Raw genomic sequence first — 25,912 nt, forward strand, 5'->3', positions numbered from 1 at the left:
CAGACAGAGACTGAGTGAGTTTGCAAAAGCACATGTGTGGGTGCCCACAAAAATCAGTGAAAACAAGATCCTGAAGTTCAATAAGGATGTTCACATGGAAGAAAGGGAAATCTGCCCATAAATTCATCAGGTATTCAAGTATTTCAAACGTTATCATTGTTATTCTGCTATAATTATTATTTTCATTGGTAAAACTTCACTATATAGACTCTTCTAGCTAAAGTAAGGTGTCTCTTCTTCTATAGGTTTTTTTTAAAAAAGGACACCCCTACTCTTTTTCTACCCTAATATCCATGAGAGACATCCCTAAACTGCAGAAAATGGAGTAATTGACTCTACCACCTAAACACTCTTCCGACTGCACAGATGCCTTGTTACCAGGGCGACTCGACACACTATTCACATCACAGTGTTTTTCCCAATGTGTCAGAAGGCACCGAGGCACTCTCAGTTCCAGCCTGGGAGGGCAGGAACATGCTGAGTGGATCAAAATGACCAGGAACTCTGCTGCTGAAAGACAGGGTCGAATTGACCTAGGAAATGAACGTTCGCACTCAAGTTTATGGACACTTACTCATCGCCACTCCTCATAGCCACACTAGGTGGCTGTTCTCTCTTCCCTTGGACACAGAGGGACCCAATATCCTGATGCAAGCTATGTTCCACCCAGTCATCCCTAGAAAGCCAGAGCTATCCTTGTTGGGTTGCCAAGGCGCCTGGGCCTGCCCAGTTGAAAGCCCACGGTGTCTGAGCAGGGAGCTCGCCTGCTCTGGCTTAAGCATGATGGCTACACAAGGGGAGATCACAGTGTCGTAGAAGGCAATGGGGTCTGGTAATGGAACTCTGGTCCAACTTGAAGATCTGTGTTTCGTTTTGGCCAACAAATACAGAGTATAATCCTGGGCATGTTATTTAGCTCTCTCCAGAGCATACTTTCTATTCACAAGGCACTAGGAAGGCTCTGCCCTCCCTAGTCTTTTTCAAAAAGATGGGAAGGATAAACTGAGCTGGGATATGAAAGAGCTTTGAAAGCAAACACTTTATAGAAATATGAGGGAGACACATTAAGAACAGCAGAGTCTAAGGAAACGAGCCTTCTTTTGCCTTGGCTCAGAAACATGTATTCTCTAGAAGTCTGCTGTCTTACCTGCAAGATGGGAATATCTCTATCACCTCTTCAAATTCTAATAGCCTCTACTTCTTTGAAATATGTGGCTGGTAGTGTCAGCAGCCTTCCTCTTAGCAACTAGATTCTAAATTTGTTTTAAAAGCTGACAGTGTGGTCTGCTCCAAGTGGTAGATCAAGACTGGTCTGAGTCTTTCCTAACGATCCTGTTTCCTGCTTTTCCAAACTCTCTTGTAGCTCTGTAAGAACTTCTGCTTTCCTGATAAAAGCAGAAGAACTTCTGCTTTCCTGATAAAAAGGACCAGACCTATCTAGGTGGCACTGCCCTTCTGCCTCTGCCTTGAATGGGAATGTGATGACTGGAGCTGCAATAGCCATTTTGTGGTACGAAGAGTCAAATATAATGGAAGGCCAACAGAATACTGGACATAACGGCCTACCCTTAGACATTATTAACGATAAAATTAAGCCCCATCTTGTTTAAACCACTGTTAGTTGTTTTCCATTACTTACAACTGAATAATTTCATAACGTACATATTCTATCAAAGCCTATTTCTAGAGAAGCACCAACATTCAAGTAATGACCTATGTGCCTTCTGTCACGAAACATTTCTCAAAGGTGAAAAGGGAAATGAAGGATCAGGGACAACGGTAATTCCTATTCTAACATACCTAAATGACAGGTATTCAGCAAATATGCAATAAAGACATAGGCTATATTAGTTAAAAACAATTTTCTGTATTTGAACCTCTATCGTAGATTAGCTGTGCGACTTTTATCACTCCAGCCTGTCTCCTTATTAAAATATAGATTATATTAGTACCCATTATAAAATTTAACAAAATAATGCATAAAGTCATTGGTAAAATTCCTGGCATAGACCAATGCTCCATAACTGGTACCCTTCAATTCTGTGGGCAGGCACCAGGGGCCCTGGGCATAAGGATGATGGCGTTTAGAGTATGGGTGGGGGAGCATGCATATAAGCCAGTTATTTACAGCAGTGGGACAAGGCCACAGTGTGTACCTGTGTGCCCTGGGTGCAGGAGAGAATGCTAAACCCCCACTCCCAAGAGCCTACATCTTATAAAAGCCACGGATGTCTCAGCTCTCCTCTCTTACTATTTTACCAGTGTTACCCAATACTCAATGTCTCAATGTAGAATTTCCTTATCTTTATCCTGCAGAAGAAATAAAAAGGACAACAATATCGCCAAACAGCAGCCAGACAACAGGAAAGGGTCCCACCAATAAATCTTCATGTTTGTTATAGCTGCCACATTCACCTGCGCTCTCCTCATACCCTAGGGTCTCTGAAAGTCATATGGATTCCTTTAGGGAGCAGGTATCCATCCATGAAGGTGCTTTCAGCTACAAGTGAAAGGAAATCCAGCTCCTTAAGTGGCTTAAACAAGGAGACAGGCTGGCTTCAGGTTTAGGCAATTCAGCACTGTCATGACACAGACAAGAATCTAGGTTCTTTCCATCTTTCTGCTGATCCACCCTCTGTGTCAGCTTTATGCCCTGGATGGCTCCCCTCAAGGCTATGAAACAGCCCTACCCCTTCCAACTATGATTTGAATGTGTTAAGTTTCACAGGAAGAAGAACTTTACTTGCACAAGACTGGAAGAGCATCCCCTCACATTCCACTCTGCTACATCTGACGTTGGGCCAATTCATGTCAGACCAGACAGTGGTGCCTGCGATGGGGCAGCCTCTCCGAAACACAGGGCTGATAACAAAGGTAGATCCTGATACTCAATCTGATCCTGCTGGGGGCAGGGGGTGTTTGGATGTTGAGTAGGAAACCGAGCTTTCTGTTCCAGAAGAAAATGATGGATGGTCCAGATAATTTACAAATAACCCACAATTACCTCCTAAACTAAGAAAACATCTGCACCTTTTCTGGTTAAAGACAACCAAAGCATTACTTTTAGGTAGGTATATGTTGCAGTACGTAGGGAATGTAGTGTCCTCCCTGACAGCCTCATTGTGGACTGCCGTAGAAGAGGCCAGCTAAATCTTGAGTCTAAGTAGAAATGGAAAAGGCATGCTGAGGGAACTGGAATCAGATGCTGCTCTCTTATTTCAGATGCCAGTATTTATTTTACAGAACATCTGAAACTGCCACAGTGAAGTTTTCCAGTTCTTGCCTGCTCAGGCAATTAGGCCTCTTTGTATTCTTAGGAATCAGAAACAATGCTACTTAAATACAGATTTTTATCTGCTCCTTTGTTCTCAGAACCTTGTTCTCTACCTAAAATCACACTTAGAACTCAGCATTGAAGGTAAAACACACACACACACACACACACACACACACTCCCTTAATCATACTGCAAACAGCCAAAACACTGAGCAATTTTATCAGTGATATTTCACTTTTGATTTGTTGCACATTCTGCAAATTGCCAGTCTTACTTGATAACTTATGTAATCTTCACAAGAATCCTAGTAAGAAGTATTTGTAGGGCGATTATAGGGTAATTTCCATTGCTAGGGGAATGGTAGAAGTATAAGTGACCCATGTGACAATTCCACAGGCCTGTGAGAAGGAGAGCAGAGAGTCACCTCCCTCCAAGGCATAACAGCTTGATTGCTATGCGGTCCTAAAGGTTTGGGAGTCCAAGGCAAGGCCGGGAGAAAGCAGGAAGGCTGAGAGCAGTTCCTGTTCTCAGGTAAGAGGAAGACCTGGTGACTCTTAAACAACAGTTTGAAATTCTGGTACCTAAAATGGGAAGGGAATGATTCTCAAAGCATAGCCACCTGTGACCTTAGTTAGCCACCTGAGACCTTTTCAGAGAGTCCATGAAGTCAAACTATTTTCATTCTCAATCTCTCAGGAATATACACTGGTTTATCAAAAATATATGTATATATCCACAATTATTTTAAAAGGCAATTAAAATTCCCCTCCCATTTTAAACCACGTATCTGTATAGGCTGGATTTTCTTCAGCCAAATCAGCAGATTGTAACAAATTAAATAGAGAAGCAACCTGAGAATCTAGCTGTTTTCTATTAAGTTGGGTAATAAAGATTTGCAAAAAAATGTAAAATTCTTCCAAGTATTTTCTTGGAAGTAGTTTTCATAAAAAGTCATTTATATTAACATACAACAGGCTTAAGATTTTTAATAAATTAATGTTTTTTTAATTTCCGTTTCAATATCTAACATGATAACTATAACCCACAATTTTTAAAAAAGTTCTTTGGAGTCCTCGATAATTTTTTAAAGTGTAAAATAGAGATGTCGACACTGAAGACTGAACCTTCAGGATCTTGACATTTGAGGCAATCATAACGAACAAATATTTATAAAGGTGTCCACAGTACTGCATGCTTGGGTTCACACACCTTAAACTAACAACCATTTTCTTTTGTAATCAAATATCCTATTGACTTTAAGTTATATCCATATCTTTACTATCTCTGAAACACATGAGTGCCTCCCCCACCCCTCTTTCAGCAAATACCATGTTACTGGTTTTGTTTTCCACATCCAGGTTTACTTCAGAGTTGGAGTTAAAATCCTCTTTGGTAATAATACAGCAGCCCCGCCACAGCTCAACCCTGAGAGGCCTCTATGTCCAGCTCCCTCCCTCGGCCCTTTGCCCCACAAGCCATGCACAGCTGGACAGTTTCCCAGTTTCTTCCCTACCAACAGTTTCTGAAATAAGCATACAAAACTCCCTTTTGTCTTTAAAAGATTGTCCTCCCAGCTGGTAAATACAAAACAAAAGAAAACAAAACAGGACTTACAAAATAAAGCAAGCAAATGAGAGAAGTTAGAGTTTCAGGAGGGAAAAAACAATCTTTGAAATACAACAGTTCTCTCTGGACTTCTTTCAGTTAAAAATTAGGTCAGGTTTGCTCCTCCTCAGAATATGATTTCTTATAGATGCATTCCTTTAGTTTAGGCCTAAAAATGAGCCCTATACAAAATTTCTAATTCTGCAGGTTCGCTTACCTTAATAACCCTCCCTAAGGAAACCTTAGCTGCTACTTGGCCTCTTCTCTCAGTCAATTCCGCAGAAGCTAGGAGAGCACAGGGCTAGTTACTTAATTGCATAATTACTCAGGCTTCCCCACTGGGTATTCACATCCACTCCAGACTAGCATTTCTTTTACCTTAAGGTCTCCTTCTGCCTTACAGAGGAAAAGTCAATTTAGGTCATTTCCTGGCAAAGTCATGTGTACACACTAATCTCAATAATAAATAAATAATAAATAAATCTCTGCTCATTTATGGCTCTCCCCTAAGTCTGAATATAGGACACATCCCGCCCCCCCCTTTTAAAAGCTCTGACTCCTTGGAAATTGCATTTAAAGTTATTTCAATATGAGGTGATCATATATATATTCCTACATTAGTAAGTTGTGCTCATGAGTGAGCAGTAGCTAAATATAGCAGCTTTCTCAAGAATTCTTTTCAATAATTGTGCTTCATCAGATAATTTACTGCATGAAATTTAGCTTTATATATCTCACCTTTTCACATAAATTACAAATAAGAAAAAAACAAACTTCTGCGTTAACTCTACAGTGGGATAAGTAATGCTCCATAATGGGTTAAGAAGGTAAAACTTGGGAGTCCAGCAGTCCTGACGCTCTCTGGGGTTGGCCTGAAGGTCTCTCAAAGCCTCAGTGCTGCCCCTGCCTCACAGAAGTGCTGTCAGGATTGAGACCGGCATGTATAGCAGCTGGGAGAATCCCTGGCACATAGTAAAAGTTTAAAAAATGTTAGCTTATATTCTGATGCGTCCCAAATTTATTTGGGAATATGTGAATCATAAGGCTATTTAGCATGCTACAAAGCATCGTAATAACGGAGTACTGGACTGGGGAACAGGTAAAGGGATATCTCCTGTATCAAATTTATCAGTCTTAACTTGAAAAAGATATACCAGGTATTGTGTGGTTACATAATACGACCAATTTATAAACAGTTCGTCTACACATAAATGTACAGTAAAATAACAATACAATAAAAGTATGAAATATTTAATAAACAAAGATGTTCAAAGCAACTAACTCTGATTGTTAGTCTTTGTACCATGCTTTCCCCAGTAGAAAAGTCCTAAAGGATTAAAAAAAGAAATACCAATATCTCACCAAGCCATTTACACCACTGAATCGATGAGCTCAGATCCCTACCCATCTCTTGGAATCCATTTTTATAACCCATCAATATAAATAATATCTCAGAGGCATACTTTGAAATGAAAGCAGGAAATCTGGAGCTAAAGTGCTCATAAGGCACAGTTTAATTATGAAAACCATGCACAGAATAACCAGCACAGCAAAAATCCTACTTTCATCCCATTTGAAAGAAATGAAGAGGCTTGAGAAAGGATATTCATGACTGGATTGTTATACTTTCTCAAAATGGAGTTATGTTTCCTCCTAACACTTCCCTTGAGAGCTAAGCGCTATAAAATAAAGACATCAACTGCTTGTCATAAAGGAAGCACAAGTGGCCATGGCTGGTTATGGAACATTAATATCTTGCTCACATCACAAAATATCACTCGAGCCCAATATCCCTACATCCTAGCTTGAGCGGGTTATGTACTTCTTTAACTGACTGCATCATTTAAAAGTGCTTTTAGGTCAGGGGATATTAACAAGGAGAAGCTTTATAATTGAGAGCTAATTGAAAGTCTTCCTTATCAAAGGTAATTAGAACATGAAAACCATTAGGACTAGTTTGTGGGCTGGCAGATAACACACAGAAACGGCTGTTTGTAAGTTAGGAAATAGTATAGTATTATCACTTAAACTATGTTAAAAGGTGACAGGGATACTCTTTGTCTTCCACAGCAGGAGGGAGAGGTAAAAGAGAAACTAGATCTTCAGGGCACTTCGATTTCTAACATGGATTTCGGCATCCCCACTACTAGAGGCTACTCCACATTCTCCCTGCAGACTGGTTTTTGTGGCCAACACAGAAACATCATTCTGCTCACCTGTTTAGGGTAAGCCTGATCTCAGGAAGCTGGAATAGTTCAGGTGACTCGAGAGCCAGCCCTTGTTCACTTAAATGGTCCCCACTGACCTCAGGCAAGGTTGACAATGTCTTCTCCCTGTTTCCTTTCATAGATCACTAAAAAATTCTCTAAACTGAAAATAAGTCAGGCTAAGACTAACGAAAGTGTCTTAAACCTCCTATTCTCTTTTTCTTTTTCTTGTGCAGAACCAAAAGATTAACAGAGCCCAAACTGGTTTATGTGCCTCTGCAAAGAGAAGTCAGCTATGGTAGGGAGGAAAGGCAGAAATCGGCAAGAGACCTCAAGATGAATTTAAATCCAATAGAAGCACAGATGTTTGCAAATCACCTGGAATAGCACAGATGCCCCATTAGAAGTGCACGTCTTGCACTTAGGCTGATATCCTCCATTCAGTTGGCAGGAGCTGAAGACAGGACCTGGGAATTCTACACAGGCACCCTCTGCTTCCTCCTCTTGACAGTGGGAGGTAGCAAGAGGGAGCCCAACATTTCTCCATGACACACAAAAGGCAGAAATAACAAGGATGAGGTCAAAATGCCTGCCATAAACTGCTATTGAGGTATTTGTGCACGTCCACTTAAAATCACATATAATCCTTCCCAGTTGATGTAGGTATGCTTATTTCTTCAATTAAAAAAACAAACAAAAAAATTGGACATCCTGTAGAAGTTGCTCCAGGGTTCAAAGCACAGAAGTAAAGCATTAAAATAGATAACAAGCAGCAGAAAGTAAGTTAAAAAACATATAAAAAAATGGGAAGCCATTATAGATGGTTTTCTCCGAGCATAAATGCTGACGAATATACTCCCACACTGCATGAAAGATCAGAAGGTCCTCCAATCAAGACAAGGAAGAACATGTCAGCATCTGGGCTGAAATAAGTGTCTGGACCAGGCATGTAAAATGAAGCAGAGGGCCAGGCAGAGACTCAGCCAGGGTGGGAACAGGAGGATGTTGGGGGACCGTACAAAGACAAATGGGAAGAAAGGCTGCTGGAGTCGTTCTGGGAACTAGAGTTGGCAGAAGAAAAGTAATTAGACTGAGGTCATCTCTGAAGAATCACGAACAGGTAAGCAAAATGGCAGCTGGGCCATGGCCATGTAAGGGCTGGGATTGTTCCTCAGGGGCACTGAGAAACGCCAACAAGAGATTCAATGCCAATGGCTGCCTTTTAACAAGACAGCCCGAAGATCCCCTTGACAGTTTTATCTCATGTAGATCAGTCCTGCTGTAAGTAAGTAACCTGGGCTAAGAGAAAGGTAAAATTCTGGATTGGAGAGAGGTGGGGGTGGAGTTTCTTTATTTCTTTAGAACAGAAATGCTCAAAGTTGAATTCATGTTGGGGGTGGGGTAGGGCAGGCAGCATGCCCCTTCCAGGTGAGCCAAGGGCTTTTCATGCAAACCTAATGAGAGCTGAAATCCTTGTCATAGATTATTAATCAGGGTCACAATAACTACCACCGACTCCCCACCCCTGGTCTAATACACATTAAGCTAGTCAGGGCTTTGGCTGAGTAGGCAGTGAGGGACTTATGACAATACTAGCTGAGGTCAATCAATTGGGTATTGGGCTTCTGGATCTACTCTTTGGGACGTAGCCTCCCATTCAATATTAGAAGTTCTGTTATGAAAGCTGAGATTCCATTCTGGTGTGGATCCCTCCAAATACTATGTTTTCCAAGGATCTAGAAAAGGAGGGCACAGATTCCCTGGGATGTATGATGCAGAGTCTAGAGAAGCAGTTTCATCCTGCAAACATTTATAAGGCACTGAACTTGGGGATACAAAGATGAATAATTTATACGCATGAGCTCCTTGAGGATAGGGCCTCAGAACCCTTAACAACTGCCAACCTGATTGGTAAGTACTATGACCAGAATTATGTAACGAGTATATAGTGAGGCCTCAAAGGAAAGAAGGATCACTTCTACCAACTGTAGCTTAGTCTTCAAGGATAAGTAGGATAAGAGAGTGAATGTTATGAGATACAATAAACAATCTTGATGAAGAGAGAAGCTCAGAAAATGTCCCCCTAGTATTTTAGTGCCCCATACAAAGGGGAGCATTGGATTGTTAATCAAAGGCCTCCAGATCTATTGTTTTGGTCTAAGCTTTAGCATGCAGAAGGAAGAGGACTGGTAACAAGTATGCTCTGTTTACACTTATGAGATGGGCCCTCGAGGGAGGAGGGGCCAGGACTGGGAGCTGACTTCAGTAAAACCCTAGGACACGTGGGAGGGGGAATCTGGCAATGGGGACTTACTGAACACAGCCTTGGTCCTGGGAAGAAGCTTGTTTCCTTGATGGCGTATGTCACTGAGGTTCCATGCAAAGCAGGACAGAAACAAAGGGCCTAAGTAAAAAACAGTCTGTGGAATCTGGAGGAGGCAGAATAAGGTCTGACTTGAGTGTGGATGGCTTCTGTGGCTGTGAGAACTTTCTGACAGGATGGGGAGTGCTGGGCCAGAACCCAGGTTGAGGGAGTGAGGCACTGACATTAGGCACAAAATTTAAGGAAGCACCAAAAAAACCCTGTCATCAAGATAAACCTCATTCGCCTCACTTGGGGAGTGAACCCCCTGGAAATCTGACAGGGAAGATGGAGCAGTAAGTCAGAGAAGCAGGCAGCTCAGTTATGACATTCAATGTGGTAAAAAGGCCCAGGGTCTCTAGGCCTTGGCACAGGGTGAAAAGCACCTTCCTTGCAGACTGATACAGATTTATGTGACAGTATCCAGACCCACAGCCATCAGAATTTGGAGTTTCAAATCCATTGGAGAGGACAGCGGCAGGGCATCCTGGCCTAGGTGCCAACAGAGGGACTGAGCACTCCCAACCAAGGCTTATAAGCAGAACACTGCAGGAGTCCATTAGACAAGGAAGAATATTCCCTGGGGATGTGCCAGTAGGTCAAGAATGATCAGGAAGAGGCGCTAACTGCAAACAACAATGGTACTGAAAGGTCCACAGAAGAGACATAAGCTCTTTCCCTTTTAGCAAATAAGGCTGGATAAAATACAAGCTTTTCAACATTCCAGAGAGAAAAATGATCAGACAGACCTAATCATCATTACCAAGCCATCAAAAGGAAACCATGACATGGAAGGGCATGGCCAATGTATCAACTTGCAAGAAGCTAAACATTACAGAAGTTGTGGTACCTCTAGGTGGGCTTAAACCAGGTGCTGGTGACAGCCTCACAAAAGGCAGATATCATCCCTGAATATTCATAACAAAAACCACAACAGCCCCGAAAATTCCATAAATGACCAAATAATTTTGGTTATATCACTTGATTTTCAAAACCACAGAGAAAAAGTGGGGAGGTGTAGGCGGTGAGAGGGTAAAGGAGAAGTATGTCAGAGAACATGAAACATTTCATGCTACTGACTTTTTCATCAGTAGTTCCCAGGTCTCATTTATTTCTTGGTCAGAAAACTAGTGGCTAACAACAATGGACTTAGTGACGGAGTGGTAACTTGACTTAGATGGAGATACGTTACCAAGTCTGTGACTATTATGGAACATCCTAAGTTGCCCTTTGCTTATAAAACAAGGAGGATATGGAAATGGCCCTCGATCTAAGAGCCTGAGCTATTGATGGCTCCTTTCTAGAGTGTAGGGACACCATGATGGCCTACTAATTCACAGGTTTTATTCAACCCTGTGAAGGTGTGTAAGATCTAAAGTTTAAGAAGAAAAGAGAAAAGAGAAGCAAAAACAGTATGGAGGAAGGTAAGGACTATTAAAACTCACTACCAAAACCTAAAGCAAGACTAAGGGCAGGAAAGTGGAAAGATCTTCACACAACCACACACTAACACATTCAGAAAGCACTCCACAGGACAGGTTCCCTGGCCCTTCGTCCAGCCCTGACACTGACTCTCACTGGGCACATGCCAGTTGCTAAAGCAGCTCACTGCATCAATGCAGAGAGTGGGCAATTACTAATGAAAGAGGCTGGGGCAGAAAGAAGCAATGCTTGACCAGTCTTTAATTCCTCTAAAATGTTTTATCATGGCTTTCTCCCCTACAATGCCCTATGCGTGACTAAATCCAGTCACTAGAGTCACTAAAATCATTCATGTGACATCTGGACCTCAGTTTGTACAAGACCTCCAAGCAATCAATGACAAAAGAAAGAAAAAGATACTACGACCGTAGGTTTCTCAAAGTCTCAATTTTCTTCTAATTTGGGTCGTTACTAATGAACATAACTGATCAAAACAATATCAGTAATTATTTATCAGATTGTTAATCTTCTTAACATGGAAGGCAGTCAATCAATGGAAAAAATAAATAGAAACAACACAGTAGAAGTATTTGTGATTTGAATTATTCCCTATAGCCCTTTCCAGAACCTGACACGACAACAAAAAATCTGAAAATAATGACTTCTAGGTGCTAACAGAAATGGAAACGATCTGAATACAAAATCTGGAGAATACAACAAGTAGTTCATAAATCTGGCTTATTTCTCATATACTAAATATAATTGGTGAAAAATGTTTAAAAGAATTAACATATCCCAGTTCTTTCTCATGCAACTAGATCTTCTGGGACAGGTGCTCAAACAATAATAAGAAAGCAAGTTAAACATAATGAGTGGACAGAGTAAGTGCTCTCTGAGTTTAAAGTGTCCGGGTGATGAATCGAAGAGGTAGAGGAAGACTGATCCACAACAAAAGGGGAAAAGCCCATTACAGTGTATCTCCCCATTATATCACTTCCCTGATAATAAAGTGAAATAGTAAATCAGAGCATTATTGATTCAATGACTCTGTATTCTAATCACGGCTTATTACTATACCATGGGAGAGGCTTTAAAAGGCTCCCAACTATTGCAAATTATGGTCAAGCTGAAACCCTCACATGGATAAAATCCTACAATAAATTTACATGTGCTGCCTCATAACAGTGTTTTTCAGCTTCATTCTCCTCCCTCAGAATATAAAATCTCTGCGTGCAAGGCTCACATCTGCTCTGTCTCGTTTATATGGTTCCATTCTCTGTACGAGAATGTTGGACAGACCTCACCGCATATCTGGAATACAATAACGCACATTCCTTTGTATACAAGGAAGACATCATCAGCTCTTCATCGCAGAATAAGAATTCTGAATTATATTTCTAAAATGGCGAAGATATGTAAAGACACCTACACATATTCATCCACAGTTCCTCATCCAGCATCTTTGCCACCAATTTTGTGACTATTCCCTATGGATGAATCAAGATGGCTCTCTGTCTTTGAGATAAATCTCAAGGCCATGGATGAAAGTTAAGCTAAATGGCTAAACACATGTCCTTAGGCCCGTGAACACTGTATTTTTTCCAAATCGTCTGGCCACACACACGCCAAGAGCTGGAAAATATCAGTTGCCGTTTGATGAATATTCCCAACCCGTGGACCAGGAGCTTCTACTGAAGGCAGACCAGGAGCCTCGCACTGAAGGCAGACCTTTTATCACAGACCCAGAATCACAGACAGCCTCGATGTAGGTTCGACAACCCTGTGGACTAGAAAACAACCTACAGAGCAGTGTCATCATACAGCCACTAAGAAAATTTTAAAGTTCTGTTTTTCACACATTTTAAATTGATGTTTAAATTTTTCATGATAATTAATTAATTGCAAAGGCAACAATTTTGTCATATTGGAATTATTAAAAATTTAATTAAAACATTGCTCACTTAAATGTATCTAATGAAATCTAAATACCTCACCAACTAGAAAATTACCTTCATCCATCAAAAAATATAAGAAGAAACTCTCTTTCAACAGTAAAAATAAAGGCTGCACTGTTCTCTTTTCTCCTTGAACTTGTATTCCCATTCTACTTCCTCATGGAATTTTTCTCTCCATATTATATGTTTTACTGCTTGAGAAGCTTTTATTAATTCTTCTATTATAGTTCTCTGTAACAATCTGTAAGAAATGATTCTTTAAAATGTTCCTGTAGCCACGAAGCTTAAAATTGTTCAATTTTCTTCTGGTTTGAGCTCTAATTACTAATGTAATTCACATAACTGACCCAAACAATATTAATAATTACTCATAAGAATGTTAATGTAGTTAACACAGAAAGTACAATTTTATTAGAAATGCATTTCTAATGAAATGCGTAGAGTCAGTTTATTGTTCTCCTCAATTAGTTTATATACCTATGGATGAATATTCCCTATTCCTATAATAAGGTGAGGTTTACCATCAATTCTATACTTTTTTCTTTTACTTTTATAGATATAAGCAGTAAGAAACCTTGTTTATGTCAATAAGAGAATGCAGGGAACTTAACCGAAAAATATTTTTGTTGATTATCTTATAACCAGATTAAGTTCTCCTTCAATTTTGCTGAAAGCGAGGAAGTAAAAACTAACTTGCAAAAGCAATTTGGAAGCAAATAGGTTTTAAGTAAGGATATTTATAGAAATTGGGGCCCAGGAAATCGTGTCCCTTAAACTATCCACGCCTTTGTCTCTCTTGAAGAGTCTTCACATTCTCCTGTGTGCCTGGACAGTCCAGCTGGCACTGCCCTCCTCTAGGAAAGAATGTGGCTGCCAGACATTCTGTACATTTAGAAGCGTTATGCACATAAAAGTACTCTCGATTTGATTAACACATGAATTCCCTTACGATATATCAGCCTGTAGTGGATACTACATGAGAAGTAATAAATTTTTTTAAAAGACAGAAACATAATTCTTGTTCAATCTACTTGAAAAGAGAAAATACATAATAAATCATAGTGCCCTGACAGTATAGAAATTATACTCAACAAAAGACTGTTAATTCAATATTTTTAATACTCTCAAAGAAAATGTGGAAACAATCCAAATGTCTAATAATAAGAAAGCTACGACACAAATTATGTTGCAGCAGCCATATAACGAAGAATTTGAAATATTTTTATTTGGAGAACATATATTGAAATTAGAAAATGTTCTTCATGCAGTGTTGACTAAAAAAACAAGCAGGAAACAAACCTTGTGAATAAAATTTCACTTTGTAAATAAAATAAAATCTGTGTGTGAAAAAAATCCTGTTAAGAAAATCTGTTAAACTGGTTTCAGTGGTTTTCCTTAGCTGGTGTAATTATGAACTACTTATTTGTTCTTTCTAAATTTTCCACAAAGGTCACGTATTTCTCTCATGCCAAGGGGGAATAATACAAGGATGGGGAAAGTGAGAAAGGTGAGGAAATAGGTTCACTGTCTCAGGGCTGCTGCATGTGGCTGCAGAGTGTGTAAGATGGTGTCCAGCCAAGGGGCCAGTGAGAGCTTGGATCCACCCCACATTACGTGTTGACCTGCTGAAATGACTTCCACAGTGGTTCCTTTGGCTCACTGACTTCACTCACTCCAGAGACAGGTGGAAATCAAAGCAATCAGGTGCCCATCATGCCAAGCTCATAAAACACCCCCAGGTCATGAATGCAAAAGAGCCGTCGGTCAGCAAGTATCCTGCTATAAACCAACAAGGCTACCCAGGCTCGCAGGAAAACAGAGTGGGCAGTTTCTACTTCTCCTGCATTACACGACTCCATCTTCCTTACCTCAGCACGTGTGGAGGGATCTTGGCAATGGTGTCAACACCACCCAGGGTTTCTGCCAAAGGAAAATTACATAATTAAAAATAAATATGTACAAAATGAGAATCTGCTTTGCACTTCACTGTTAGTTTCTTTTTTCCCCAGAAATTTTGATAATTATAAAGTAGTCGAGTCTCAATTCTCTGCATGCAAATCATTCATACTTAAAAATTCTTCTCCCTTGATAGCCCAGAGACTTCCCCAGGGAAGGTTAAAAATTAAGACCTATTTCCTCATAGAGATACAGACTAAATAGTTACATTCCTAACCTGAACCAGAATGCCGATTTAGCCAAAACTGACTAAAACACTATATCTTTGCAATAAAAAAGAGAGAAAGTTATTTCCTTGAAACTACAGTTTCAATACTTTAAACAATAACTTACATGTGAGAGACTCTGAAGTTCACAAAGCACTTTAGGCAACATCTCATGATTCTGGCACACATTTACGACGTGGTAGATAAAACTTTTTCAAAACGCACTATAGTTATAGATACTGATTGGGAGGCTCACGCCCCAAATCTCATTAAGTCAACCTGGATGTTCAAAACTTTACCACTGCTGTGGATTACTCACACTACTGCCGCCTCCAATTGTAGAGATAATGAAAAGGTCACTATTCTCTTTTAAGAAAAACCCCAAATAAAAAACTGTTCTATTTCGGTAGCTCCGACTTGTGTCTAGTTTTTCAGCTCAAATTGTGTTGACTCTAGCTTAGTTACAAAGTCCTGTCAATGTGAACCATTTTCATTAGGGAAGGAGAAAAATCTCTCCATGCTCTAAGACAGCAGAGGAAACAGAGGACCCTAAATGTATCTGAGACTCTGGAGTAACAACAGGTCAAAACATGGTGACAGGATCTGGCCTGTTGTGGCCAATGACACAAAACAATGGTGTAAGCAAGGCAATCCGCAAAATAGAAAGATGGGATTAGTCGGGTCACGAGGCCAAGGGAGGAAGTGAAGGAATGAGATCAGTCCTTAAGATGAGACAGGATAACAAAAAAACAAAGTCCTGAGCTTCAGGGGCAAGGAGCAGATCAAAGGCCACGCATTCAACAGGGCCCAGCAGTCAGCACGGCAGGGCCAGTGTCCCGGGGAACTTGATGCTGCTTCCCAAGGAAAGATTCTGACACTAAACAACCAAATTGTTGTAGTTTTCCTCATCAGACAGAAGGGTTTATATTCAACTCAGGGTATGCAGCTCTACAAATGCTAAGAAAAGAGATAGAAGGGGAAAAGAGAAAGAGAAGTCACAGAGCAGCCATAATGAGCCTAAATCATTCGAGTAGAGATGCTGAGTAAGTAGCTGTATTGGGGTTTGAATGTCTGAGCACAGGTGTGGACTCGTAACATAAATGTGGGCATCACATTCTCAGAAACTGAACTGAAGTTGTGGGTATAAATGTGTTCAACTCCAGTAGGGATGGGAATAAGAAAAGAGGACTCAGGGCTAACTCTTGAGAAATTCAAGCATTTAGGTTATGGAGAGGAGCAGGAGCTGGCAAAGGACACAGAGTAGCTCAAAAGGCTTTATAAAAATTGGCAGGGCGTCAATGAGGCCAAGGTCATAGTGCAAGCTTGGTGTATTCAGAATTGGCCAAAAGCACCTGTAAGGTGGGTGTGAGAACGGTGTACCAGACTGAGGTCTCTGTGTTTATTCTTTACTGAGAGTTGGTTGAATGATGGAGGAAAAAGTCAGATTTCACGAGCTGAAGAGTGAGTAGACAGTGAGGACGTGGACACAGTCACTACAGACACTCTATGAAATCTGGCTGTGAAAATAACAGAAATCTGAAGGCAAAGCGGGTGGGAAGACAGAGGGAAAGATGGTGGTTGGATAGACTGTCCTTCTTCCATTACCTGGTGCTCCAGTCTCTAATTTTCTTTCACCTCTCCTCCATTTTCCAAATCCATTCTACATGAGTCCCATGATATATAACATATACTAAAAGTTTCTAAAATGAAGGCATAGTCCCTTCCAGTGCTAATGTGCTGCCATTCTATTTCATCCTGCCCTTCCCAGCTCACAAGCTTCCAGGACTGCCAGTTCTTGAAGGAGAATGCTAGTCTTTCAGGTTCACCACAGGCTCCACCCCTCCTTTATTCATTGCTATTCCCTAGTCAGACCATTTCCTCACTGACAAAAATAAAATAAATTTCAAAAAAATCTAACAAACCTAGATAGCTCAAGATAGAGGAAAGATACATATATACTCCTTGCTAGTTACTATGCCACTATCAAGAAAACCTATTTTCAGAGAAGTATTTATAACAAAGCAGAAGATAGTGCTAAAGTTAAAATACAAATGACAGTCTGCTATATATGATATCACCCTTTGCAGAAGGGAAATACTCCAAAATGTGATTAGTTATCTCTGAATGGTGAGATTATGGATGATTTTATTTTTTTCTTTATGCTGTTCAAATATTTTTCGGTACTCTAAAATGAACATATATAAGTTTTAGAAATCAAAAAAAAAAAGATGAATATCACTTAAAACTGAAACAAGTCATTAACATGTTGATTTACTTATCGAACATCTACCTCTCATATCATAGGTACAGAAGCCACAAAGAAGCATATGTGACAGTCCTTACATTCAAGAAGCTCACATCTACACTGTTGCCATTCATTGTTTATGCTGACAGGCATCCACTCCCCTGCCTTCTGAAGCAGCACCCTAATTCTGTTTTGAGGAAACCATCCTTCTCTAATTCTGAGATTTCGGTGAGCCTCGTAGCCTAGGCCTAAGCCAGTTAGCCCATTCCATTCCTTAGCTAGAGGACTGGTTCAAGGGTACACACATGACCTATTAGGACAAAGAGAACAAGTGAAACCAAGGGCTGAACAGGAGTGACTGGAGGAAGGAGCCCCACTCTCTTGAGATGATCTTATGAAGGAATAAGTGTGGAGATGACCCCTCTCTCCCACGATGGTCTAAATGGGAGGTAATCCCTTTTTCCTGAGGTGGTGTAGGTGTGCTGGTGCCCCTTTCTCATGAGAGGGTCTAAATGGGATGTATCATGAGCCCACAGCTGTGCAGGGCATGTGAATTACTCCAAAAAGAGCAGAGTAAGGTCCTTGAAACAGTGTCTAATTCCCGAACCAAAGTCGACCCACCGCTAGTCTTTCAAGGGATATTTAGTTAATAGTATTAGTGAGTAAATTCTGTTTTGTTTAAGTCAGCTTGAATTAGTTTCTTTACTTTCTTGAACCCAACATATTCCTCAATTATCTTGCCCCTAGAAGGGTAGCTGTGCACACAACCAACTCTAATCCAAAGTAGCAGATGCTCTAGGAAAGTCATGAGGGCAGGCCTCTGAATCCGGAGAACCAGCTGATTCAATGGGCAGCTCAGGGCATGGACGCCTCCTGTGTGACCTGGGTCTGGACAGGGAATTGCTAGCAGGAACAAATGCAGAGAAGTGTGCAGTGCACAGCATGTTCCAGAAAGTGCTGTGGCTTCCTGTAGACTGTTGAACCCTTAGTGAGAGGAGCGGTAAGAAAGAAGGCTGAGGCTAGATTCTGACGGAGGTGCTAAGGAATTTACACTTGAATCTGTAAAGAAATTATGGGGGTCGAGGAGTGAAAAGTGTTTTATAGTAAAAAAATAAAAATGAAAAAAATCACAGAACAGTGGAACATGGACTGGAGTAGGAAAGAACCGGAAACCATATCCCCATGCCTTTGTTTATGCCATTCTCTTCCTCACACATGGTCTTCTAACACTTTCTACAGGAAGGAAGTATTTTATTTATCTTTATAGCGCACTGCTCAGGACAGGGGAAGTCTTAATAAATGTCTGCTAAATAAATAAGTGAAGAAAAGAAGGCACCCACAGCTCATCCATTCTTCAAGTCAAACCTACTTCAAAAGTCCCACCAGCTCACCCCAGTTCCCCCCAAAGCCCCGGACCCCACATTCATCCCCTCTTCTTTGATCTTGTTTTCCTGGTTTATTCATTCCATTTACACTGTTAATAACTATTTAATTCACTTACATCTCCTCCTGCGAACCAGAGAAAGGAATTGCATCTACTCTTACTGTCAAGCTGGACTCTAGGCTCTAGATTTACCTGCCCCAACTCTGGGCTTCAAGGACCTAAACTTGGCCAACATTGCAGTTTGATGTAAAATGCTGAATATCAAAATTCAAAGATTAAAAACACTAGATTATTTTTCTCCTCCCTTTTTATTTAAATCTGCTTAAATTACAGCAAAATAATAATGAATACAAGAAATGGCATGTTTAGAGCATAGTCGGGCCCTGCTTTATGTTGTTACCCTGCCATCTGTGACCTTTCATTAGAGGTATTTGGGAATCTAACTCTGAATCACTCTGCTGAACGACAACGGCAATGCAAAAACAGTACTGTAGCTTTAAGAGCCTTGCTGCTCACTCATTTATCTGGTTCATTTTTCTTTAACAGTAAACAAATGGTCAAGTCTGGTTCTGCCTACAAGATAAACTTCCTAGACAATATTCTAGAAAACTTTGTGATGGTATGCAGATGTAAAAAAAAATTATGTTCCTATGACTGTCTGTATACACACACCCAAACATACGAGAATTCAAGATTTTCTAAATATTGAAGAGTCACCTAAAACACCATAAGAATTTTATATTTAGTGGGAAACCTGCTAATGGGCACTTTTCTATCTCTTTTCAGGCAGTACCACAGTATAATGTCATGACAAACACTGATTGCTCTTTGGTTGAGAGAAAGATTTCAATTTTATGTGTTTATCGAGTGGCAACTGAGGAATCACATGCAGGCTTGGACAAAGCCAGGGGCCCACAGAGCTGCCCTGGCTTCTCCTGGTCCTTTCCTTTTTAAAAAGCATCAGTCTCACCCAAAGTATGCTCCTGATCTCTTTCCCATTCCCATCCAGACAGTCTTGATTGCCCAAATTCTTGTCTCATGGCAATGTCTTTCCATTTTCTCCCAGGTTGAGTTCTACAACCTGAGTCTGATGGGAAACACAAATATGCTACCTGGAACTTATTTCAGTGCACGGCTCACAAACCTCAAATCCCACCTGTCTGAAGGGCAGACAACAGAATTGCAGCGGTAACACAATCCCTCCCGTCTTTTATTTTTCATAGAAAATAACCATGAAAGGTGATATTTAAACTGGCCTCTATCAGGAAAATCAAATTAAATAAGCCATTTCTTCCTGCTTACACTCGCCAATGTTTTCAGAAAGAGGCTGATGGTCCAACTTCCCTCTTCCCCACAGGGGTTTCAGAATCAGGGCCCTGGATTCGCACCGGCTCAATGTCTCACTAGGAGATGGGTGACCATCATCCACTGTGCTGAGGATCTGGAGGAGGGGTCAGCCGGGCGGGGAGGACAGCGATTCCCAGCTAAGGTTTAGGAGAAGATAAACAGACCAGAGGGAAGGGGTAAGGATGTCAACGCCCGAACCAAGATTCTCAATTCTCATATCGCCCATCAATTCACAGAGGCAACTCTCTCGATTGCGCGAAATGCATCCCTAACAGATGCTCAGTGAAAGCCCTCTACGCAGGGGGGCCGTTTCGGCCCCAGCCTGCACTGACCTCCGGCGGCGGCGAGCAGGGGCGCGGGCGCCCCACCGGCCGGCAGGTGCCTGGAGCCCCACTCCTCGCTGGGTGCGCTTACCCAGGGCCCAGGTGCAGCTCTCTTTGATGGCTTTGTACTTGCTCCCGGACGCTTCCTTCTGCAGCTTCCTCAGGATCTCTTCCATCTTGACCTTCGCAGGGGCCCAGCCGCCAACCACGAAAGAAGCGCGCGAGGCCGGGCTGGGGACGCCGCCGCCGCCGCCGCCGCCGCCGCTGCTGCCTGGCCCCGGGCGCCTGGGCGGCCGCTGCGCTCGCTCGCATCCGGCCCCCGCGCGGCGGCTGATGAATCACGCCCGCTCCATGCCGCGGGCCACGTCAGTCCCGTCGCCCCACCCCTCCCGCCCGGCGCCCCGCCCGCCCGGGTCAGGTGCGCTCCCGCCGCGTCGCGGGGCTGGGGGCGGGAGGCCCGAGAACGCAGCCCTTACCCCGCCGCCCTGGCAGGCCGTGGCGCACCGAGGCTTTGCGGAAAGGTGGAGGCGGATGTCCTGAGTTGGCTCGCGGGCCCGAAGGAGTGTCGGATCCGCGGCGGGCAGCCGGCAGGGAGAGGCCTCGCAGCTGTCCACCCCGCCCCACCCCCTGCGCCAAGCCGGAGAAGTTAGGGCGGCCCAGCCCGGGTCGCAGAAGCCCCTGTGCAGTGTGGCGTTGCGCGGGCTGCATCCCCTTGTCCATGCGTTCACTGTTTAGTGAACTGCTCCTCTGGGCAGCTGTCGGTGACAGGCTCGGGTGCTACCTGTGAATAAATTATGACTGCCCAAAATGTGTGCAGCACTGTGTGTGTGTGTGTGCGCGTGTGGGTTAATATCCCCATTATACACACGAGAAAACTAAACCCAGAGAGGCTGTTACTCCCCAAACCAACAAGAGTTGGACTCGAAACACATTCTTGAATTTCAAACCGTTAAAAAAAAACCAACACAAACTCTCCCCTTCTTTTCCTTCCCCTTACTGTACTCTTGTGCTGGGTTGTTTTCCTTTGGGAGGAAGGGGGGTGTAGGGGAGGTGGCACACAAGGGCCCAGGAAGCAGAGGACTGTCTGACTGGGATGGGGGCGAGAGAGGGTGACCAGGCACAGCTTCCCTGTGAAGAACCCTTAGGCCGATCTTGGGAGGCAGACGTGGGTGGCGGGGTGGGGAAGGCACTGTGAGCCAGGGCCTCAAGTCTGAGAGAGAGAACCCTGTGTTTCAGTAACTTAGAGCTGTTCACTGATGGAGGCCCTAGAATGATTGTGGGAGGAAAGAGGGAAAAGAAAGCAGGAATCTCATCGGAAATCTCATTTTTCCCCCCCTGTTGTGAAAACTGTGATTGGAAGCTAAGAAATGATTTGAAGCACATTCGTTTTTCTTTAGAAATGTTAACTGTAGCGGTGGTGAGGAAGATAAAATTGCCGACCGCTAGACTGGCAGGTGGGAGAACAGTTAAGACGTTCTGTAGTAACCTAGAAATAAGTTACGCCACTGGCGGGTGGAGAGGAAAATATAGCAAGAGATATTTAGTGAGTAGAAGCAGTAGGATTTACTGACTCATTGGAGGTAGCATATAGGACGACTTCCAGGTCTCTTGTTTGGGAAAATGGGAGGATGGTGGCCCAGCCTCTAAAAGTTAAAGAAGAAAAGGAGAGAAGAGTTTGGAATCTAGGGAGTATATGAGTTCAGCTTTGAACATATTTAGGTTGAAATGATAATGAGATACCCATAGGGTGTTTTACTTATGGGCAGGAACTCAGAACAGGGCTCTGTGATACAAATGAGGATTTGAAAGCCATCAAATATTGACAATCGTTGATGCCTAGAGTTTGGCAAAGGTTGCTGGGAAGCAGTGGAAAGAGCAGGATGCTAGGAAGGAAGTTGAGGACCTCTTACAGGTAGAGGAAGAGGTAGAGGAAGCTGAGTAGGAGCAATCAGACAGTGTGGATGGGCAGCCAGGAAAGGGAATGTCACAGGAGGGTGTCCAACAAATTGGGGGCGGGGTGAGGGGGAGAGTTCTGACTGCTCCTTAAGCCTCCTTGGTACTGAGAAGACAAAACTTGCAAAATCCCATTATTTGAAAAAAGGTTTCCAGGGCTGCCAAAAAAAAAAGGATTCAAAAACATTGCAGTAGATAATATAATTATGTTAGAATACATTGTTAGCTACTTGGAAATATATATATATTTCACAATTTTATACCATATAGAAAAATAAATTACAAATATATTAAGGAGTTAAATTTAATAACTGAATCTAAAAGGTTTAGGAGAAAATGTAAGTGAATATGCTTATCATAATGCATTAAGATTATTTCTATCAAAGCAGCTAAGGCAGAAACTGAAAAAGGAAATGTAAATAGATTTGACTACTTAAATATGTCAAACCTTTATGTCAAAATTTGATAAAAAAAAATTAAAAAGCCAATGACACTCAGGGATGGAATGAAAGAGGAAAGAAAGTAAATCTCCTTTTAATTTTGTGTATATTTTTAACCCTTTTTAGGAGTATTTATTATCTTTATAATTAAAAACAAATCTACTAAACTAGAAGAAAATAAAACCAGTTCAGAGATATAAAGTTTGAATAGCTTTGTAAAAAAAACTTTTTAGGTGAACACTCTAAAAAAAAGGAGCAATAACTGTGAAGTCATTTTACAGAGGAAGAAATACAAACGACATATAACTTATGAAAAATGTTCAAGCACCTACTAGTCAAAAGAGCACAAACTTTTAAATAAAACGAGATTTTTAAATCAATCAAATTGGCTAAGAGATTTTAAATGCCCTTGCCTAGTAAACAAGGAGCTGGCCAATTGGATCTTCTTATGTCATGAGTGCTAGCAGAAGGCTAACTTAGTACTATAGTCCTGGAGAGATTCTGGATGTGTACACGGCATAGATATGGCTCCAACTCAACAATCCCACTTCTAGGAATTCATCCTAAGAAAGCGATTATGGAAGTGGATACAGATTTTCCTACAAGAATTTCAACGTGTCATTCGATTATTAAAATAAATTCAAAGCTAATTAAATAAATGTCCAACAATAGAAAAATAGAAAATAATCCATGATGTATGTGTTCATAAAGCAGTATACTATAGAGCCTTTAAGAATAATGTGAGAGAAGAATATTGAATGACATAAAAAGTGGTTTCTGCTATACGGTTAAATAAGATTATATAAAAAATGTTATGTATTAAATGATTTCAATTTCATTATTTAAATTTTGATGTGGATATACATATAAGTTTTAAAATACATACATATGTATAACTGGAAAATAAACATAAAATATGAACAGTGTTTATCTCTGATGGGATCATAGGTGAGTTTATTTTTCCCTTAAACATTTTTACTTTTATAAGTGCCAAGTGTTATTTTTTTAAGGCGGTGGAAAAATAAAATAAAAACAGTAATCAGATGACAAGATCAATGGCAATAGAACCAACAAAGATAAACACAGAAAAGGATCTAATGGATGTGAGAGTTTAGTTAGGAAGCCTTCCCTGGAAGAATAATGAGAGCAGAGCCTAGTTGCAGTGGATTAAAAGCTGGTAGAAACACATGTATAAACAACCCACTCAACATGCTGGCTGTGAAAAAAAGTGAGAGTAGAACCATTAAAACACCTTTAAAAGAAAAGTCAACTCACAGTAGAAAATACCCTTTTCATTATCACCCAGTATACACAGATACATGTATAGATAGATTAAAAAACTGAAACAAAACTTTATTCATAAAACAATACTTACTGTTAAATAGTTACTATTAAATATGATTCTATTTATTGTTGCAGGCTCTCTTGAATGTTATTAAATTCATTCCAGGCTGGAGACATGAAGACAATGCTACATGGACAACCCAGGTGCTTTGTGTTGTGATATCTATTTCTTTCCACTGTTTTTAGATACGCTGGTTAAAAATTCTGGTTCATACAAAAGGGAGCTGTGGATGCTATGAATAACAATATACTTAGCAACTGAAATTGCAAATTTCAGCAAATTCTTCTTTATTCTTAATCTAAAGTGGTTATAAATTTATCATTCTTCAATGCATTTTAATAACAAAGCCTTAGTAATTAGTTTTTTTCTTTGGACATCAACTTAATTCATATGTATATCTAGGATTTTGAAAAACAAACGGATCTTTTATCCAAATGCTTTTCCTTGATATTTCAAACTTCTTTTTTGGAAATGTTTGAAGTTTAAGATAAACTTGTAATACCATTAATATTTTTAATTTTATTCTATTCTAAGTGTCTTCATTAAGAATGTTCTCTTACCATGCTGCGAAATGTTGAGGACATATAGTAACCATGGTGACTACTTAAAATGTATTTTGTAACTGCTGAATATATTCAACATCTTGAAATGTAGTGTTACTCTTTGCCTGTAGATCCAAATTCAGTTAAAGATGTAAAAAAAATGAACTGTATATGCCAATTCTGTTGCTAGAATATCATCTCCAAAATGTTAGCTAAATCAGATTGCTTTTAAACAGAAAAATGTGAATCTCATTCTTGAGTTCATAAGGCTTGTTAATATTTTCCTCATAACAACCAATAACTCCAGTATGACATAATATATACATGTATTAGATATTGAAAAGGCTAAGCTGCTTCAGCAAAGACTCAACAATACAGAAAGAACTATGTAGAACACAGACTTTTATTTCTCACTTAAATTAAGTCCCGAGTCAGTGGTCTGTGTTGGTTCAAGGACCACTTAGCTTACATTGTACTGCTCCAGCATCCCTTAGGGAGCTGTTCTCATTTGCATAATCAAAGATGGGTCCAAGACAGGCTATTTTCTAGCTCAAAGGAAGAGGAAGAGAGTAGATGAGCCCAGGTCTCAGATGTAAAAGTCACACAAATCCCTCCTATCATTCCGTTGGTGAAGACAGTTGCAGAAATACATATGGGGCAATATAGTCCATCTGGGTCCTCAGGGACCCGCCACAGATCTGTTCCTGAGTCAGAGGGAAGAGGATTTGGTAGCCACAGCTCCAATTTCTGAACAAAAAAGTAAAGTTTATCTTAATGAAATTAAACAACTATTGTACTTTTCAAGTTCAAGAGATTCAGTAGAATTCTCAGGATGTTGACAATGTATGAAACCGTGATTCCAAATAGTATTGTATATGACAGTTGCTAATATTTTAAATTACTCTGCTATGTTTCCTGGTCATATTTACTTCTGAATCACTTGAATTCCATTACAATTCACCAGTTTAAATTATATTTTTTAAATAATGTATTTTTCCAATTCTATTAAGTTACTTAAATCAGTTATGTGTCAGGTTAAATTTAAAAACACAATAATTGTTTATAAAAATTGTTTTATTATGTATATTTGGCATAAACTGAAAGTGTTAGTAACTTATGAATAAATACTATAAATATTAGTGCTCTTATTAAGAGGAATCATACAACCTGTGTCTGCTCCTATCTGCCTAAAAACTATTTATTCTATTCTGTATCTTCTGTAGGACAAAATTTGTTAAGAGAATGTGTTATCGCTTAAAAGTACAGTTGTAAATTTCTCAGTTGATTTTTCATCAGGAATTATATTCACCATATCCATGTATGCCAAGAACAGTTTTTTCAGC

General features: G+C 40.7%; 1 protein-coding gene across 1 annotated transcript in view; it reads right to left on the bottom strand.

The window, feature by feature from the left end:
- LOC120615822 (brefeldin A-inhibited guanine nucleotide-exchange protein 3-like) overlaps positions 1-21,009 on the bottom strand; it is a 72,639-nt gene extending 51,630 nt beyond the window's left edge. The window contains exons 1-3 of the mRNA XM_039879070.1: positions 20,720-21,009; positions 20,381-20,619; positions 14,697-14,748 (exon numbers count right to left, since the gene is read on the bottom strand). Of these exons, the coding sequence (XP_039735004.1) occupies positions 14,697-14,748; positions 20,381-20,619; positions 20,720-21,009 (581 nt within the window). The remainder of the gene's footprint in view (positions 1-14,696; positions 14,749-20,380; positions 20,620-20,719) is intronic.
- Positions 21,010-25,912: the final 4,903 nt, after the last annotated feature.

This window comes from Pteropus medius, unplaced genomic scaffold, assembly GCF_902729225.1.
Source record: "Pteropus medius unplaced genomic scaffold, Ma_sr-lr_union100, whole genome shotgun sequence".
NCBI classification, from domain to species: Eukaryota; Metazoa; Chordata; class Mammalia; order Chiroptera; family Pteropodidae; genus Pteropus; species Pteropus medius.